Below are 18682 nucleotides of genomic sequence, written 5' to 3' on the forward strand. Positions count from 1 at the left end.
TGATTCTATGTTTGTAGTGTTTTTATGTAGCATACGATGACCACCAACATGTGGCTATCATGTTATGGGATGCAGCACTTGCTAGTGTGAATGGGGGAAGCAGTGTAGGTAGGCATGCAGTTTATCGTTTCCAGTAAGCTGCCAGCTTTGGTCAGTGCTGCAAGTTTCATTAGGGTACTTCCTATAGTGGTTACTGCATATAGTTGTTGTGAGATGTCAAGTAGCAGCCCTCACAGTATTTTGTTATTTGGGACATGCTGCAGTAGACTAAATTAGTCGTCCGGTGGCATATCTCATTAGTTTTTCCTGTTAAGTTGATGATTGGTTGTTTATTTGTATGTTGCTGTGGACCTGCACATTATTGGGTGCCAAACATGACCTGTAGCAGTACTGTCTTCCGAAAGCGTGAGAGGATCGAGCAGTACTAGTGAATTACTATGAAGCCTGTTTGAGCTGCGTGCCTGCTGGGTGAGAGCCAGAAGAGTTGTTTGTGAATTTATATTCCTGTATAATACCCCAGTTAGACACAAGTCAGCCCTTCATAACTTATCTGGACATAGAACGTTGTTTGCTTGGTAAGGCTGTTCTATATGTATGAACTGTAGATTGTACTTAAAGGAGCGATTACTGTTCCAGGTTCTAGCTCAGAGTCATTGTATAGTGTAGTTATGTTGCAAGCAGCTGTTTCCCCTCCCTCCAAAATGTTAAGGCTCCGAATCTTGGCTGATAGTGAGCTCTAGAGCTTGGCGTTATGAACATTGCTTATCTATCTAGTTGTGAATAACCAGTGGAGAGCTTCCAGGACTGATGTCATATATTCTCAAGGGTGGAGGGGGAGACGTAGTCTTGCAACACCATTTTGAATTAGTTACATTTACATATGATGTAGCTGGGGAGCCGAGGATGGGCTGTTTTCATAGTTGAGCTTGGAGATTGCGAGTGTGAGGATAGATTGTAGTTTAATTACTTTGGGACAGATGCACAACCTTTTTTTTGCGGTCGCAAATGGGAAATTGGCCCGTTTGCGACCGCAAAATAGGAAAATAGGCCTGTGCAATGTACAAACCCTGTTTTGCGAATCTGCAACATTACAGACTCGCAAAATAGGGTTTGCCACTCGCTATTATGAAGGGATATACAAGGCTGAGAGAGCTGTGTGGTCTGAGAGAGCTGTTGGCAATGTAAATAACAATGCCATTTATTTATAAGTCAAAAACAAAAAAAGAAATGTCATGAGCAATGCCAATAGCTCTAACTTTTCCAAAGGCGAAACCATTGCATTGTAAATGCTTGTTGTTATTAACACATAGTGTGAGTTCAGCATTTCTTCTGTTAAAAAAAAAACATATTCAGTTTGATTTGATAGGCTAATCGTTTGCTTCACATATAGGGTACGCATGACCCCAACATGCCTCTTAGTTCACTAATAGCATTGCCATTAGGGCAGAAGCAGGAATGTTTTTCAGTCCATCTTTAAAAACTCACTTTTAATAAATATATTACTTATGCGTGAGAAGGTGGTGCACTGTCATTTACAGACAGCACATTTTCCATTCAAATGGCCAAAAACGTTCTGACTAATATGCAGTTTCACTTATAAAACTACATAGTGTATAAACGATAATCTGTGGAACCGGGGTTTCAGCAAACATATTTATCATTTGCACCTCACCAAGTAAAGTGTTCTGAATTGTTTTCATCCTATTAAAAAGTTTTGTTCATCACACAGTAATACAAAACAAGAACTTTCATAACTACTGAAATTTATTTCGAAATGTTTGTACAGTTAACTTTATAGCTATTTAAATGTGTGCTAGAATAAAATGAAATTCTACAGCCTTTCATTTCACAATTTTTGTACGGCACGTTTGCCGGACAGTTCACATTACCAAATCCTTGAACTTTGCAGTCAGAGAAAGAAAAGCAATTGTAGATGTAAACTGACTTTTGACCTCTGTCTGAACACAGGAAAAATGTGACAATATAAAAACAAGATTTAAAGGCATCTTTAATGCTCCTTCACTTTGTGAGTGAACTGAACACCTGTTGTTTGTCTGCTCACCAGAAGAAGGGAGTGGGCCCTAAATATAGCCCGCCCTGATAAAGTCTGACTCGCTAGCGAGTAGGCAAGAATATTTGTCTAGGTCTGCCCTTGATATATTTCTAAGTCAATTTCCAACCCCCCAGCAGCCTTATACAAATAAGCCACACATGAAAGCTCTTGAAATTGTGTAAACACAAAAACACAAACCAACTCCCATTGCTCAGAGTGAAGCAACAATGGCCCTTTGCCCACACCGAATAAATGCAACTGGTATAATTAGCCCAAAGCTTGCGATCGGAGATCCAGGCCAAACCGAGGGAATGCATAAGAAAGTATATACTCTCTGTTCCCTGGCCCTAAATTTGAATGATTTCAGAGATATAACAAGGCACTTATTTTATTATAGGCTTGTTAAAGTCCCATGCCCTCTTTGGGTGACATCTGCAGTTTTCTTACCGCATATATAAATTGCACATTTAACTAAAAAGCATTTCCAATAGGGTTGCAAGCCTTTCAGGGAGTCTAATTCACAGATCGTCAGCCATACGAGAAGTGATTTGTGATAGTCGACCTTGAACCCCCAGGGACACCTCTGATTCCGAATCAGAGCCATGTCAGCTAGATGTCCTGATGCTTTGCACTTCTGAAGTCTTACGGTGTCTGATTGTTGATGCAATCAGCAATGTCTGTTTTATCTTTCTCAGAATGTGATCTGGTCGATTGTTTGACATTGCCAAAAAATGCAGGCTCTTCCTCCATTTCTTCTTCTTCTGTAGAGATTTAGCCTGTGAGTTCTGGTTTCTCCTTGGTTTGTACAGTGGCGTAGCAAGGTCAGGTGGTGCCTGGTGTGGAAAATTTCTTGTCACCCCCGGCTTGACAAAATGGCAAAAATATGTGTTTAAAACACGTATTTTTACCATTGTGTCCCTCCCCTCAGTGATGACACCTGGGGTGGTCAGCACCCACCGCACCCCTCTTCTTACTCCACCGGGTTTGTATGATTCCTACCAATCCCAAGCCTTGGTAAAGGGCAGAGAATTAAGTTAAGTATAGATTTATTTAATGACTTTTAGCAGTTCACCCTGGCTTTCAGCCCTTACAACTAATAGCCGAATTTGTTACAATTATTCTTTTGATAAGTGAACGTTAGACATGTAGAAATTTGATTAAATTGGTTCTGTTGAAAAATCCTTCATGAAAAGGAATGAATCATTAATTGTGATCTATTATGTGGTTATAAAATAATAAAGTGATTCCTCGCCGAGAAGTAAACACAATGAATGGTGAGGACTTTTAAATTTTATGAGTAGTCCTGTGGAAAATGTGAGAGTTTAGGGATGGATAATCATCTGAGGTGGGCGGATGACAATGAGAAAGGTGAAATACAAACTTAATTGTGGAGCCTGATGTTTTCCTTTTCCGCCGTCCATGCTTTTCCACTTCAGAAACCTTTAATCTGGCATGATTCACATCCATTAACATAACCATTCATACAAGAGCCTTCTTTCATACTGCTGATTTGGCAACATGCATACAGTAATGTAGATTGCTCAAAGCTTTAGAAATAGAGAACAACAGAAATATTTGAAACCGGTCAACAAACGGCTTATCCTTTTAAAGTACCCTTGAGAACCTGAGCATCAGCACATTACAACAGGGCCATTGCCCACACAGAGCTTTGTAGGAGACTCCCTCACATCCTGGGTACGCTCAGCAGGTTGAGGATGTGGACCATGCTGTGCAGAGCTGCCTCAACAGTTACTTGCTTGGCTCTTTTGGACTTGCTAAACTTAGCTCCAGTTCCCTTGCCATATGCTCTCAGAGCCTCTCCTTCAGTAATCACCGTTGCTAAATACGGTCCATTCTCTTACCTTTGTTCATGCATGGTACACAACAGCATCCTTCATATGTAGAGAAGGCGGAGAATGGTGAAAGCTGGAGACATGGTTGCTATCTGGTACCAGCACAAGTGCTAGGTCCCTTCTGCCTCTGTTAAAGGTCCTCCTAGCTAAGTGCAGCCAGTGGATTAAAAGGGTGTTTTGTAGCATTCTGGCAGCCCCTGCTGTGCCCTACACAAGGCCCATCCGACCCTCCAGCAGATCCCTATATATGGTGAAATTTCAGACGAGAGAATTCTAGTTTCATTTTGATTATTTGAATTTCTTACTTTATTCACTATAGTTATTGTTTCCCCATTGTATATTGTTTGTATCACGAATCGGTGTATTCTGCTTTCTTTGATCTATTGTCACTATTTTTCCTTTATTCTTTGAACCCAGCTTAATCTCTTTAACCTATACTTAAGTTCCTACCTTGTTCTTTGTAATCATGTATTTATTTCTCTGTTCTCCGTTTGTATTTTACTATGTTTTTAAAAACGAGCTTCATAAAGGAGAGGCTGGCTTAGAAATTTGACTCGCAGCAGTTCTATTATGTTTGTAATACATTTGAGACTTTTGTTGGATTCTGTACATATATTGCAAGCGCTGAATGAAATTTGCACCTATCAGATTTTCTTGAGTACACAAGTATGTTAAATTTATACGAAAATTCCACTAGTGTACATTTCACTAAATTGGGCATTTTATTCATCCTTCTCTCTACAAGGAATTTCCCTTTCTATGTCCTCCTTCCCATTGTGAGCAGGGCCATAGTCGTGCATTTAACAGCAGTAACCTTGATTGCATTTCCAGGTTAAGAAACTAATTGCAAACGTTATGTCACACTTACGAGCCTATATTTTTCCCCACACTTTTTTAGGTAGACCCACCCACCCAGGAATGCCCACAATCCTACCACTATCAGTGGATGTGTGCTTTTGCCAATGCACCTCATACAGATGAACACCTAACTATCCTAGTTCTGTGATTAAGAACTGAAAACATTTGTGTGTGACTTTTGGTGTTTATGATTTCAGTAGATCATTAATTTTTTTCTGTAAGTAACATAGGTCTGTTTCATCTATCGAATGCAATAGTGCTTACATCTGTATGCAAAGTGCTCCGCATAATGATTTATACCACTCTAGTTATCGACGAGTCGGGTAGTCTTTCAATTAGAGCAGAAGTACATACATACTTTCATTCCTTAACGTTGATACATAATTTTTCTAGCTGAGTAAAACTAATGGTGTCAGTACCGTTTCAAACTGTTGCTAACCCACAATGCTTCTTTACACAGAAACGTTTGACAGTACGGAAGCAATGCAGCTAGATGTGACACAGGAAGATGCTCCTGCAAGTTCTGCGTCAAGCTATGCCCACCCAACCAATGATGATGGCAAAACCCATGAACTGTCTAATCTTCGACTGGAGAACCAACTCCTGAGAAATGAGGTTCAGTCACTTAATCAGGAAATGGCAACTTTGCTTCAGAGGTCTAAGGAAACGCAAGAAGGTACAAGCATCATGTAGGAAGCAAAATATGTTTTTGTATACGTGCTTTCTCCATAACAAAAGTATAATTTGTTTTTTTTAATTTCTTTTGCGTTGAAATGTTTTTTTTGTAGAACTGAACAAATCGCGAGCAAGAATGGAGAAATGGAACACTGACTATTCAAAGAGTGACAGGGTTGTACGGGAACTCAGAGCTCAGGTTGATGATATGACCGAGGCTGTGTCTGCCAAGGACGCACAACTGGCAGTGCTGAAAGTACGATTGCAGGAGGCTGACCAGTTGTTAAATAGCCGTACAGAAGCGTTAGAGGCGCTGCACAACGAACAGTCACGGTATATAAAGTTCATCTGAAACTGAAAATGTCACTTTTGCATCATGTATACACAGCATACGCAGCAAAACTGTCACATTATTTTACATGTACTTTAATGAAAGCTGAGCGAGTTTACCTAGATAGTAACTGGAACCATTATAATTGGGATTTTGTGTACTGAAGACAATGCATACAATGTTGTTGGTGCTTTCAAACATTGTTAATACACTGTAGCATTTCTTTGTTTGTCTTTTATTTTGGAATTGGAGAACCCTTAGTTTAATAATGTTTGGTCGCGTGTGGTTAAAAGAGGATTTATTCACCATTTACTTTTAAAGTGGTTTGTTTGAGTTAGTGTGGAAGTAAAATGAGCTTGATCTTGAAGGTTTCCTATGGTGTTCTGTGTGGAGGTGCTGAAGAACTTTTTAGTTTTCCTCTTCATTGGATAGGTTGATTGTCCATTGCTTGGCCAGAGCAATTTGTTTACTATATGGGCACTGCTGTACTGCTTGGTGTCCTATGAAGCCATGTGCATGTGTAGGCATGCTAAGTTTATCCTAGTTTTAGTGGCATTTTACCAGGGTATGTCTTAATGATGTGCATGACAATGCTTTTGACGCGAGAGCACTTTGTCAGCTGTATGGCTTTGGTCCAATATTGTGCAAGAGATGGTCAGAGGAGTCTGCCTGTCGTGTGCTGTGTGAATATAACCGTTTATTAGCGAGATTGGAACAATGGTGTTCAGTGTTACTGTTCAAAAGAGTTGTTCAGTGTCTGAAAAAAGCCCACATATGGGATATCTGAAGTGTGGTTGTGTATGATAAGTACTGTCCAAGTTTCTGATTGAAAGTATGTGTAATGAGTCTTGGGTTTGGGTGGTGGTTGCTTGCTAAAATAGCTTTTTTATTATCTGAGCAGAAATATATGCCTGTATATATATGATATTAGGCTAGCCTCCTGAAGGGTGAGTACGTATGTCCTGTGGGGGAGTAGTAGGATAAGGATGGCAGGCGAATAGAGTGCAAGATTTCTATTTTAAAATCCTCACAACCTGTCTATAAGTGGCAGAACAATAAATATGAATAAAACCTGATTTAGAGATGCCATTACATTGTCTAATAACTAAAGTTGACCAAAGGTTGCACATGCTACAGACTGAAATCAAGTGATTGAACCCTGCTATTGGAGGGGAATGCACAAAGAAAGGCAGTACCACCACTAATTTGTAGGTAAAACCATATCACCAGAGTGTCCACCAGCTAATCCCCCTCCCCACATAATTACACATTCTAGGCAACCCAAAATAAGGACTGTTTCTTTTATCAGTATGGGCGATCCAGTCATCCCTCCGCCATGCTCAGCCTCCTTATGCACCCATCCAAACATAAAACCTTTGATGGAAGTAGTGAGGGATGACTAGTGGTGAGAGAACCCATCCATTACGTGCTCAAAGATGAGGAGTTGGCAAAGACACTGTCTGCTCAGAAATGCCAATCTAACTGGACTGCCTAGTATTCTACACCCCCACACCATATAGTCCATAGAGAGTCATTCTAGTTTGTCATTTGGAGTATCCACCTCACCAGACCTCAATCAGCATATGAACTGTAACACATCAACAGGAGGGCCTAGTATTGAAGAGCAGAAGAAGGCAGAAGCTAGGCAAGAACATGAGCTGTGATTGACCAGAACTGAAGGGAAGAGGAATATTTATCATCTTATTTCCGTCAGTCCCCCTCGAGATCCAGTCTTGACATTTTCCCAACAGTAGCACTTGACTCTCCTGAAGTCCCCATTTACTATCCTCGATCAATGTGCCTGCTCCCTCCCAACCCAGCCTCCTCTCATCAGCTGTGTGGGGTTGCTGTCGCCCCTGCTGGCAGTGAACATACCAGGCAATGTTACATTTTTAAAGGAAAAATGGGAATTCAGTTTTAGTGAAAACTTTTCACTTACATATCACAGAATCAAACATCTGTGCTGTACTATACAGTGCATGGAAAAGACAAGGTTTGGGGAAATGCATCAGGGGAAGTAAACAGTAAAGTCCATGGATGGGCGCTTTGAGGCTACTGCCCTTTATTTGGGGGTCTCTGTGCTGTTACTTTAATCTTAATAGCATTGTCCCAGTGTGTAGTCTCCTTTTCAGTGATATTACCCACGGTTATCATTTTTTGTAGAAAGGAACAAAAGTGGAAAAACCAATGGTAGAATGAAGGTAAATGTTTTAGATAATGACAACCTGGCAAATGCCCCTTAAATGCAGAAAGGCATTATGTGCGGTACAAGAACTGAAATGTGTGACACAAAATTACCTTGGTGATTAACTTGGTGATAATAAAAAAGGTAGTGTAGGAATAGCAGAACTAGCAGCTGAATCACATCTAACATGTCAAGAGTGTGAAAAAGGAGAAACTTCAGAAAAAAAGGTTGCAAGACAATATTCTGGGTAGAAACAACCCCAATGGAAGGGTCAATTTGGCCTAATAACCCAAAATGTTTGGAACGTTTTTGAGACTTAAATCGGTGTAGCAAGACTCGACATGTAAGCATTGAGGCTAGCACATGAAGAAGATATGAATAAAAGTTACAAAGGAATTGGGGGAAAATATTGAAGTATTACATCCATAAAAGGTAAGGGGAAGCAAGGACAGCTGAAAGTCCAATGTAAACTCGTAGTAGCTTTAAAAAATAACAAACAGTATAAGGTTGTAACTTTTTATAAAACAGAAATCGATAGAGGAAAACTCCATATGTTTTCAAAAGGAAGAAACACACTGGGAAAACGAGAAAAGGATAACAGTTGGGTGCACATAAAGACAGTTTAGACGAGCTTCTCATTTGAGCTGAACATGTGCAGATTAAACATAACTAATATTTACTCACGTATTTAATCGTTTCATGTTGTCATCCTAACGTCTTTTGACCACTTCAGAGGATCATGCATACAATTGTGCACTCTGTTCAAGGCTTTAGTTGAGTGACTTAGTACTACATGTGAGGTTAGTGTGGGCCGGTTTGATATTGCTCTTGTAACAAGGGATTAGTGGTAGGTTCAATCATAACTCAACTGATATTAGAATTGGCAGCTTTTGTTAGAAAAGTATTACTGTAAAGTAGCAGAGTTCCCATCAGTCTTGCACAGCATGACCCGAGTCTGCCTGGAGCTTTATTTTCGGTTCCTAGATTGTCTCTACATCATATTGCTTTTAGTAGTTTCCTGAAGATTAGATAGTGTGGCTGTCCATGGAGAGAGGGATCCAGAGCTTTGGCCTCTTTAATCCAAAGGAAATAACCGTGTCTTCTAATTGTATGCTTAAAGGTCTTATGAGGATTAGCGGAGCAAATGTTCCTCATTGGAAATAGAGTTAGGCGAGCCAGCAAATTAACAGGGCGAGCCGAGCCAATGGTCTGGAGGGCTGTAATTGCTGGGCACTGAAGATGTTTGGAACATAAACTGCAACAAATACCATCCAAAAGTATGATAAAGAAGATCCTTCAGAATTAAAAAAATATGTATTTCTTTAACATGCCGAAAAATGCCATGTTTTCAAATTTCACATAGTGGCATTCAGCTGCTAACTAGATGCATATCTATTTCCCTCTCGTCTTTTAAATCAAATTGCTAATGTCCTTTCTTAAATTCTTGGAGCATTAGGTTAGAGCATGGGTCGCAAGCCGAAGCCACATGAAATTTTGGCTTGTTTTGGGCTCTATGGCCTTAGAGGACCTTGAGCTGAGCCAGAGCCAAACATATGGCTTGGGCCTGGCTTGAGCAGTCAGTGGTTCGCCGACATCTAGTAGCTGTAACACAGTGTGTTCCCCAGTTCTACAACTCCTTTGGGCCTGTGTTCCATAATGCCTTGTTCGTGGTGTAAAGCAGTTAAATGTGATTTCCATCTGAAACCAGTGAAGTGCATTAAAAAAACCTTGATGTGATAACAATACGTCCATTTAAGTGCTAGTCTGTCGTCTCTGTTTGTATACATTTTTGCCTGTCCGTAAACCTGTTGAAGACTTTGTATACCTCATTGCACTAATCCTGCCAGGCCATGACTAGTGATGTATTTTTCTCCCATCTGTTTAAAAAAGTAGTAGCACATTGTGACTTGGTCTTAGCTGGAAGTTTATTCCCTTTAAAACTGTTTATTCTATATATGAACACAAGGTTTTGTCAAAAGATGTTCAGAGGTTCTTTGCATTTTGAGATGGAGCATGTGCTGATCTTCGTGCTGGAGTCCCTGCGAATGGGTCCATAGTGTTTTATTTTTTTACCTCTCAACTGTAGAATTTTTGTTTTGGTGCTATTGAGCCATTACAGGCTTTCCCTCATCCAATAGTAGATGTGATTTAAACATTTTGCAATGCTGGTAAGTGTCTTGGCCTTGTTTCCTAAGTAGAGATGGATATGTGTGTGTTGCCTATATATGTATACAGTTGTTCAACAACCTGAGGTCCTATATGGACCTCAGGGTAGGAGTTTTGATTTTCTGTTTAGAGTCTTGAATCTTGATTTTCAGTGGCTGACACATCTTAATGTTGAAAGAAAATGTTGACAGCAATGGCCTCAGTCCTGCAAGCAGGTGGTGCGGTGAGGCAAGGCTGCAGTGCATACTCTTGTATTTTGCTCTTGGCTATAAAGAGCTTGCATCATTATGTATACATTTTATCAGCCACTTAGTTATTTGAACAAGTCAGTTCGTCTTTATTCAAAACACATTGCTAGGAAACCACATTATTTCGCTGGTTCACCTTGGTACTACCAAGGAATCCCTCCAATACATAATCTTACAATTTATTAGGTAGACAAACATTGCCTTAACTTCTACCGGCATTATGCCCATCACTTCCTCCGGCACTATGCTCCACACCAGATGCAGACTCTTCAGAGAGAGAACGAGAGTCCGAGAGAAAGAGACAAGAGAGAATATAATTGCAGCTTCTCCCTCAATTGAAACAGTGTTTTCGGATCTGAATATACTTTTGACTCTTTGGCTGCATTTGCTTAAATCCGACTTGCTGATCCGTGAGGGGGAAGCAAAAAAAAGATGTATTTTCCCCATTATATCTCCCATATGAAATGTGCTCACTGCTACGGCCAAAACCACTGAATGAATTTACACCATACTTGATTTGAAAGTAGTACTTTGCTCAGAAAGGATTATTTCGTTGTTTTAGTTTGACACTATTATGCAGTTTAAAAAATGTATATAAGTGCTTTATATAGGTGTCGGCTAAGCAGGAACGGCTTAACAGTTTTCTATATCTTTGCCTTTTAAAATCACAAATCAGTGATTAGCGACTCATGATAGCCATCAATTTATTCTTAGATTCGGATTGAATAAACTGTACACACAGATATATATATATATATATATATATATATATATATATATATATATATATATATATATATATATATATATACGCAAAAACAACCTAACTTTGTGGAAAAGACCACAAAATATTGAATTTGATTTCTCCTTCACCACTGTAACATTGATTATCTACAGTCTAGACTTCTATAGGGAGCATTTTATTTAGGAAGCACAAGCCAGGTACTTCACTTTATTTTTCTGCTTGGATAATAGGCACAAAGGAGCACTTATGGAGCACACACTGCTACATATTAGTAATGGCTCTTGTTTTCCTGTTTTGTAGAATATTGCAGGACCAAACGGAAGGAAGCAGCATGCACAGTCAGGCATTGCAAACTATGCAGGAGAGACTTCGAGAAGCAGAGAGCACTATAAGGCGGGAGCAGGAGAGCTACAAACAGATGCAGGTGAGACATAGTGGAGTGTAACACAAATTGGTAAAATACAGGCCAAACTTCATGTTTGCAGTGCAAATGATTAAATGTAGGATTACACAGTACCACATGGTTTGATGCTTGAAATTAAGATGCTACTGAGATGGAGATGTGGTGCTGGAAATGACAGGCAGAGGTGTGCAGGGTATCCTAGAAAAGCATCTCTGGAAATCATTTGTTTGTGACACTTTTCTGAAGTACATGATATAACCATGGGCTTGTGATCTGGAAGCATTTTAATAGTCTCTTTGTTGCCTTGTCATCAGAATGAGTTTTCAACACGACTGAACAAGCTGGAAGTGGAGCGTCAGACCTTGGTCGAAGCCTTAACTGCTGCTGAGAAAAAAAATGCTGAGGAGAAAAGGAGAGTGGAGGAGATGAATCAGCAAGTCAAGGTCATGAAAGCCAATGTGGAGTCATCCAAACTGGAGATGATGGATTACAAACAAAAGGCAACTCGTATTCTTCAAGTGAGTACCTGCTCATGGTTGCCTATCACATCTGCTGAGCCTGCACTGGTGCTTGTCATGTCAACAGAGTTCCGCAACCGCTGTTGAAGTGTATTGAGTCTGTTGAAATGCTCGTGAATTTGACTCTGTTTTCCTGTCTGGTGTCAATTTCTCCATTTGCAGACTTGATTACATATAGTTTGTCTTTTTCCATGAAGAGCAAAGTAAATAGAATATGTTTCTTTATTTGCACCTTGTACACGTATTTTCTTTTTTTTTCTCACTTTTTATAGTCAAAGGAGAAGCTGATTAACAGCCTCAAGGAAGGCTCTGGGATTGAGGGTCTGGACAGTCACACAGCCAGTGCGATGGAGCTGGAAGAACTGAAGCACGAGCGGGACACACAGAGGGAGGAAATTCAGAAACTGATGGGGCAGATACAACAGCTCAGAGCAGAGCTGCAGGTAAAGAACTTAGTCCAATCTTTCACTTAACCACCTGGCCAAACAAGTGCCCTGAGAAAGACTCACACCTCAATCTACTAATTGTTTTACAAATATATTGTTGCTACCAAAAGAAGGACATTTTAGATCTGGCTAGAGACAGCTTTAACTCTGTGCCAGAAGTAATACCAGAGCAATAAAAGGCAAGCAAAAAAATAGATAAAAAGGGGGAACAGTGTGTGTTTCTCAGCCTGTTTATGCCAATTTAAATGATGACTGACCAGCACTTGTTTTAGTCCGGCTATGAAGTACCTCCATTACATTGCATTGACTAATTATTAACCACTTCGATGCGGATGACGAGCTCAGCTCGTCATCAGGCTTACCTGCCGTGTGCTGATGACGAGCTGAGCTCGCCATGTAACGCGGTATTTCGAAAAATGCCGCACACAGCGGGAAAAGCCGCCGCATCGGTGCGGTTAATGACGTACATGCCCTCCATTGTTGCCAATGATCACCCATTAACTAGAGTGAAATATGTCAGCTTCAAATCCCATTTGAGTATTAGGATAATCCTTTCATCTAAGAAGTATGCCACATCAAGATGAGGACTTGGGTTGCCTTCTTAGATGAGGGGATCCATCTACAATGTATGTGCTGACAGCTCGATTGATTAAATGAACGGCAGCCATGGCTGCAGCATTTGGGCACCCTTCCACACACCTGCTACCCACGGTCCTTTGTTTGACTCCTGGTGGGCATTTTCTTGGGCTGCAGGTGTAATGGACATTGCAACGCTCTGCTTAGTTTCTTTTTCAGGAGTGCCCTCATTTCATTCCCACCTCCGCTCCCTACATAGACAATCATGGAAATCTGGGACCTCATCTGCAGCACCACCCCTGACGTCGCCTTCCTATTTAAAACCTGGACGAATGCTGCCTCAGGTCCTGACATCCCCGAAGGCTACAAGTTCACCCGGAAGGACCGCCCCAAGCGCCCCGGGGAGGCATCGCTTACATTGCCAATCTTCATCTGATCACCTACACCGTCGGGCCCACAAACCTAATGGAGTACCTCCACTTCAAGATACAGACCAACCCGTCCACCACCCTCTGAGGCAACCTCATTTATAGACGCCCTTTCCCCAGACCCTGCGCAACTTTCTCCGACTCCATCGCAGATGTCTCCCCACGAGCCATCGCCACCACCGACTACACCTTTCTGGGAGACCTCAACTTCCACCTCTACAACCGCCAAGACCCCAACTCCACCTCCCTCCTGGACAATCCCTAAAATATCGGACTCAAACAGATCGTACCATTCCAGCGCACTCAGCAGGACACACCCTTGATCCCATCTTCACAGCAGGAAACATCACGTTCAGCCCCCCCTCCGAACTCCCATGGAGGGCCCACCACTGTGTCCACTTCACCTTCAAAACTAACATCTCCTGCACACACCCACACCAGCTCCAGCACAGGAATTGGAACAAGATCTCGGACGACCAGCTCACTGCCTCCCTCAGCAGCTCTGCTCTCACAACCACAGACGACGAACCAACCACAGCCGCCCGTACCTTTCACAACTGAATCACCAGCTGCGCCGACACCATCACCCTCTTAAGAAAACGTCCAACCCACAAACCAAGAAGCCAGCTGGTTCGCCACCGAACTCCGAGAATCCAGACAAACCTGCAGATGCCCCGAAAAGCTATGAACGAACTCCAAAACTCCAGCAGACCTCGACAATTTCAGAGCAGCCTCCACTGCTCACCACAAACACATCAGACACACTACGAAGAAAGCTCTGCAGGACAGAATCTCCACCCACGCACACAACAAAAAGGAACTCTTCGGCATCATCAAAGAGTCCGCCCAACTCAACAGTGAGACTACCGGCATCCCACACTCCCAGGACCTCTGCGACATACTCACCGCTTTCTTTGTCACAAAATTAAGACCATTTATGACAACTTCGACGACCGCAACCCTCATGAGGAACCCACACCCACAGCTCCCCACACCACGCAGCCGACACTGGACAGCTGGACCTCCCTCAGCATCCAAGACACCCTAAAGACAACCTACTCCGTCCCCCACGAACCCCTGCCCTCCCCACATCTACCACAGAGCCGCAGACATCTTCACCCGAGCTCCAACTAATCATCAACCGCTCCTTCGAGACCTTCTCCTTCCCCGATGACTGGAAACTCGCCGAGATCAACCCTCTCCTGGGAAAACCCGCTGCAGACCCCCCCCCTAACCTCAAAAACTTCAGACTGATCTCCTTACTCCCTTATCTGGCGAAAGTCATGGAAAAAGCAGTCAACAGTCAATTTGCCTCCTTCATAAAAGAAAAAATGCTCGAGCCCCTCCCAATCAGGCTTCAGGAAGAATCGCAGCACAAGACCGCTCCTCTCGCCGCAACAGACAACATCCGCTCCCTCCTCGACAGATGAGAGACTGTGCCCTTTATCCTGTTGGACCTCTCTGCCGCCTTCGATACAGTCTCACACGGCACCCTTGCCAGCAAACTCCACGACGCAGGAATCCGGAACAAGGCCCTCGACTGGATCCGCTCATGCCTCTCCAGCAGAACGCAGAGGGTCAGACTCCCTCCTTTCCTCTCGGAACCCACAACGACCATCTGCGGAGTCCCCCAAGGATCCTCCATCAGCCCCAACCTCTTCAACTTCTACTTGGTCCCACTCGCATCCATCGTCAGATCACACGGAATAAACACTGTATTGTGCGCAGACGACACCAAACTCAACTTTTCCCTATCCAACAGACCCAACATCTCCAGACACAACTTCCGAGAAGGAATTGAAGAAGTCGCCAGGTGGATGAAGAACAGCTGCCTACATCGCAACACGGACAAAATAGAAGTGCTCATCATGGGCCCACACCCCCGATGCCAGGAACAACACCTGGTGGCCCCCACCCACGGAAACTCTCCTTCTCCCACCGACCACGCACGCAACGTCTGAATAATCCTGGACTCCGAACTCAAAATGGACTGCCAAATCAACGCTGTCACCTCTTCCTGCTACCACACCCCCGCCGACGCCAGAAAACCTTCAACTGGATTCCCCTCGAACACAGGTAAACCGTCACCCAGGCCCTCATCAGCAGCAGACTAGACTATGGCAACACACTCTACGCTGGGATCAACAAGAACCTCACCCGCAAACTCCAGTATGTCCAGAATGCCTCCGCCAGACTAGTCCTCAATCTACCGTGCCACTGCCATACCAGCCAATGTCTATGGTCACTCTTGCTACTCATCGAGAAGAGAATCACAGTCAAGCTTCTCACCCTCGCCGACAAGGCCCTCCACAACACCGGACCACCTACATGAACCACTGCCTCTCGTTCCAAGCCACCCAAAGATCCCTCCACTCAGCCCAGCTCTCTCTTGCGACGGTACCACGCATCAAGAAGTCCAGAACAGGAGGACGCTCCTTCTCCCTTCTCGGGGCCAAGGCATGGAACACCCTCCCTCTCCGCCTCCAACAGACATCCACACTCTCTAAGTTCTTGAAGGACCTCAAGACTTGGCTCTTTGGAGAATCACCGTGATCACCCAGGAGCTGCGCCCCTCCCTCAATTTGCGATTATTAAATGCAATCGCAAAATAAGGAACTGCGAATTTTGCGATTCCTTATTTTGCGAGGCAGTTTTTCTTTCATACATACCACTGAGCCAAATTACGATCACAAACGCCGAAATTCGCAGAAATTCGGCGTTTGCGATCGCAATTTGGAATGATACATATGTCCCTAGATCTGAAGTTCGCAATTAAATGGGGCTCTCTTCAAAACTTACTTGGCAAAATGTTGCCCTATTTTTGTTGTTTGTAGGACTATTTATGGCTTGTCACTTGCGACTCCCACTCCCTCCATTAGTACTTCGGATAGGCAATTGGAGTCCACCAACCCCCTTAACAAGCGCTTTTCCCAGTTGTCGCCTCATCCAGCCACCGGGTGTCGTGTTGGAGGTGCACTGCATAGTAATACAGAGCAAGTCTTTGTACCTCTAGTTCCCCATTCTTCGTGCTGTTTGGTCAGCTTTGGCAAGGCCACGCTGCTGCGTCTACCCACTCACTCACAAGAGTGAAATGAGGATGGAAGTGCTTGAAAACTTTAATGGGCTGAGGGCAGAGCGAGTTTTGTAGAGTATACAGGCATCTCATCAACATCACCATTTTGGCAATGGCCAGTCTACCCATCAATGAGTGCGGTGATGTGTTACAAAAAGTCTCCTACTTCTTTCATGCATCCAGCACCGTGTCCATGTTAAGGCATTGTTGCTGTGTCCTGGTATGCGTCACTTGGATCCATAGGTATTTGAAGTACGTCAACTACCACCACAGGCCCATGCTCCGGAGACGGGCCATGGTCGTTCCGACAAGGGGTGCCAGGGGGAATAGCAGATATTTATTTTGGTTAAGCCAATGGCCAGAGAGGTCTCTGAATTCACCCAGTACTTGCAGCAATATTGGCAGTGCAACACATGGGTAGGCAAGATAGAAGAGCTCATCATCCGTGTAGAGCGATATTATGTGGTGGGTGTCTCCCAGATGAATCCCCCAGTCCTACAGCACCCAACATGGCCAGGGTTTCCATCTCAAGTGCAAGTAGGAGCGGTGAAAGGGGGCAGCCCTGCCGCGTTCTTCGTTCCAAGGTACATGGTTATGATCGATGCATCCTACCTGTACCCTAGCACTACGTTTGGTGTAGAGCAGTTGGACCCATAGCGTATGTGAGGGCCAAAGCCCATGACTCTTAGCACTTCATGTAAGTAGCCCCAGTCTACTGTATCAAATTCTTTTTCTAGGTTGATAGAGACCAGCGCCAACTCTTTTTCACAAAGTTCCACTTCATGGAGAACATGTGCTAAGCATCTGAGGTTCAATCAGGTGTTCCGGCCAAGGATGAACCCACACTTGTCTTCATGCACCAGCTGGGTCATATGAGGTGCCAGTCAGTTAGCTGGTAATTTGCAAAGGACATTTACATCCGCATTGATCATTGTGAGCGGCCTGTAAGCAGCGAGTCAGTCTTGTCGCCACCCGGCTTGAGGGACATGCTCATGTCTCCCTCCCTCATGGCCGGTGGTAGAATCCCTCTATCATGTGCCTCCTCGAGGACTTCCAGGATAATCGTTTCTGAGAACGTCTAATAAAACTCAGGTCGGAAGCCATCATCATGTGCTTTTGCCCGCAGGGACATATGCAATGCGGATCTAAGTTCTTCTATGACTATCGGAGCGTTTAGTGGCTCGGCTACCATCGGTTTGGGACAGGGGGTGTCTATACTCTCCAAGAATTGTGTATATCGATTCGGGTTTATGTGTAGGTCCACAGTGTACACGAGCTGTAGGTGCTGCCGAAAGGTGCCGACTATCCCTGCCCTGGTGGTGACCCTGGTACCGCCATTTGCTACCAGGTGTGGTGCGATTGGGTCCGCCAGCATCCTCCAGGATCTTGTAGTTTGTGTAGGGTTGCTCCACTTTATGGTGCAACTGACGGGGGAATGATCTGATAAAAAGCATGGTAAATGTGTGACCTCAATATCTTCCATGCATATGAATCCTGCCATAGAATTCTGTCCAGTCTGCTGTATGTATTATGTGTAGTGGAGTGACGCTGTATAGGATGGCTCATCTGCCGAATGTCTTCTATACCTATGTTTTGCATTGTCCTGCGGAGTGCTGCAGTCTTTAGCGGTTCGGTGCCTGCTTTTGGGGGTGTTCTATTCAGATTGGGGTCTAATATGCAGTTGAAGTTGCCTAGCTGTATCAGGGGCGAATCAACATCTTATGCCATCAAGTCCTGAATGTTTTTTTTAAAAGGTAGGGTCATCATTGTTTGGGACTTAGGTGTTTAATATATTAGTAATAATAATAATGATAATAATAGCATTTATACAACGCAACAGCTACCTCAAGCAGAGGTGTCCCGGCACTTTGTGGTCAGTGCAGGTGAGGAAAGGTCCAACAGAGGTGCTAACCTTCAGGAAAAGCCAGGTCTTCAAGGTCTTCCTGAACTCACGTTCCAACTTGATCAAGCGCATATGGGAAGGCAGGGAGTTCCACAGTTTGTCCGTCCCCACTGTGAAGGATCTGTCTCCCATTCAGGACTTAGCATAGCGAGGTACACAAAGCAGGTACTGGGAGTTTGATATCAGAGTGCGTTTTTATTGATATAGGCAAAGCCTACGCC

The 18682-nt window shown here is 43.5% G+C and overlaps 1 protein-coding gene across 1 annotated transcript in view; it reads left to right on the forward strand.

The window, feature by feature from the left end:
* GOLGA5 (golgin A5) overlaps window positions 1–18682 on the forward strand; it is a 137455-nt gene that overhangs the window by 25045 nt on the left and 93728 nt on the right. The window contains exons 3-7 of the mRNA XM_086937695.1: window positions 5225–5440; window positions 5553–5772; window positions 11415–11538; window positions 11832–12035; window positions 12308–12478. Of these exons, the coding sequence (XP_086793821.1) occupies window positions 5225–5440; window positions 5553–5772; window positions 11415–11538; window positions 11832–12035; window positions 12308–12478 (935 nt within the window). The remainder of the gene's footprint in view (window positions 1–5224; window positions 5441–5552; window positions 5773–11414; window positions 11539–11831; window positions 12036–12307; window positions 12479–18682) is intronic.

The sequence above is a fragment of the Lissotriton vulgaris genome, chromosome 9 (assembly GCF_964263255.1).
Source record: "Lissotriton vulgaris chromosome 9, aLisVul1.2, whole genome shotgun sequence".
NCBI classification, from domain to species: Eukaryota; Metazoa; Chordata; class Amphibia; order Caudata; family Salamandridae; genus Lissotriton; species Lissotriton vulgaris.